The sequence below is a fragment of the Chinchilla lanigera genome, unplaced genomic scaffold (assembly GCF_000276665.1).
Source record: "Chinchilla lanigera isolate Chin_1 unplaced genomic scaffold, ChiLan1.0 scaffold00026, whole genome shotgun sequence".
Taxonomy (NCBI): domain Eukaryota; kingdom Metazoa; phylum Chordata; class Mammalia; order Rodentia; family Chinchillidae; genus Chinchilla; species Chinchilla lanigera.
In genome coordinates, this window is record NW_004955427.1 from 21,375,778 (window position 1) to 21,377,356 (window position 1,579).

Consider the following 1,579-nt stretch of genomic DNA (forward strand, 5'->3'; position numbering starts at 1 on the left):
GGAGCGAAAAGAGGAACCGCTCTTCTTAAAGAAAGTGTACAGCCTGTCGATCATCGCAGAGGAAAGTCCGACACAGAGGGCTCACCCTGCTCGTCTCCGTTCCAGCGCTAATTCAGATTCCTTCCCCAGCGCGGCAGACACCACCAAGATGGGTCCAGGATGGTGAGTGATCGGTTCTTACCTTTTTGCAAGGCTGTTATGGGATGGGACCTCAGTGGGAGGCTGAGGTTGAGGACCCTAATGTACATTCAGGGCATGCAAGTCTTTTGAAAAGCCAGAACTCCTGTGGCAGAGAAGGATTTGTAATGGGAAACTTCAACTGAAGCAGGCAGTCAGTCCCTTCTTGGAGCGCACACTCTAGATTGATTCCATCGCTCCTGGAGTGAGGAGCCTTATTTGTTTATTTTCTTATTTGCTTATTTATTTATTTATTTCATCCTAGAGATCTTTGTCCCAAGAAGATGGTAATTATTTGAGGTGCCAAAATCAGTTTATTGGCAGGTTGTTTTTTTTTTTTTTTAACTGGTTAGTTTTGCCTTTGTAAACTTGCTGTTCAAATATTGAATGTTTACGGTCATTGGATTTTAAATTAGGAGTGAGGAGATATTTAAATGCCTGCACAAAATTTGACATATGACAGGAGGAAAAGGTTTTAGTATTTGAGGGTCAGCTTGGCCTAAGGGTAGAGCAATCAGAGAAGATGAAAGGACAGAGGTAAGAAGAGGGGGTGCAGTTGCTCCTTTGTATCCCCGAGCTCCTCATCTGTGAATTCAACCAACTCAAGGTGAAACCTGTAGCGAGGCCTGCAATGGTTGTGTCAGTACTGGCCATGTGCATCTTTTTGTTTCATGTCACTATAAACAATACATTGTAACCACTATTTACATAGCATTCACATTTCATTAGGTATTGTAAGTATTCTAGTGATAACGGAAAGCATATGGGAAAATATACACAGATATATGCAAATACTATTCCATTTCATATAAGGGACTTAAACATCCAAGATTTGGGTATTCACAGAGTCTGAGAGCCAATTCCCCATGAATACCAAGGAATGACTGTGTAAGGAGAAAATATAAAACTTAGATAATGAGTCACAAACAGGCTGTGGGAGATTCTGAGTAGGGTGGGGTAGTGGAAAGAGGTAGAGTAATTCCATTATCTCTTGTGTATTGAACGTGTATGATGTGCTGTGTGTACTTTACTAGTGTTATTTGCACTGAATTTTAATCTTCAGAATGGTTTTCCAACAGATACTAGCACCATGTTTTGCAAATAGCTAAAGAGGTTGAATAACTCACTGAGGGTCACACTGCTCATAGGGGGTAGACCTAAAATCTTCCTTGTTTGCCTTTCTGAGTATAAGATTCCTTCCTGTTGTGGCAAGTTCCCAGGGCAGGAACTTCCTGGAGGAAGCCACACCCGCTCTTCTTTTGCAAGGCAGCAACTGGAGTCAGCCAGGGTTTCTCATTAGTATTGTTCTTTGAAAGTCTAACTCTCCAACCAAGCACTTGCTGGCTTGGGAAATAGCTTTGCTGCTTTTGTTTCCAGATAAAGAGTCCTCCCCCTGCCACAG

The 1,579-nt window shown here is 42.3% G+C and overlaps 1 protein-coding gene across 2 annotated transcripts in view; it reads left to right on the forward strand.

The window, feature by feature from the left end:
- The first annotated feature begins 42 nt into the window (after positions 1 to 42).
- Positions 43 to 1,579, forward strand: part of Cd86 (CD86 molecule) — a 60,948-nt gene continuing 59,411 nt past the window's right edge. For both annotated transcript variants that reach the window (XM_013515236.1, XM_013515234.1), the window contains exon 1: positions 43 to 162. Coding sequence is in view for 1 of the 2 variants with exons in the window: in XM_013515234.1 (XP_013370688.1) it covers positions 149 to 162 (14 nt within the window). In the remaining variant the exon portion in view is untranslated. The remainder of the gene's footprint in view (positions 163 to 1,579) is intronic.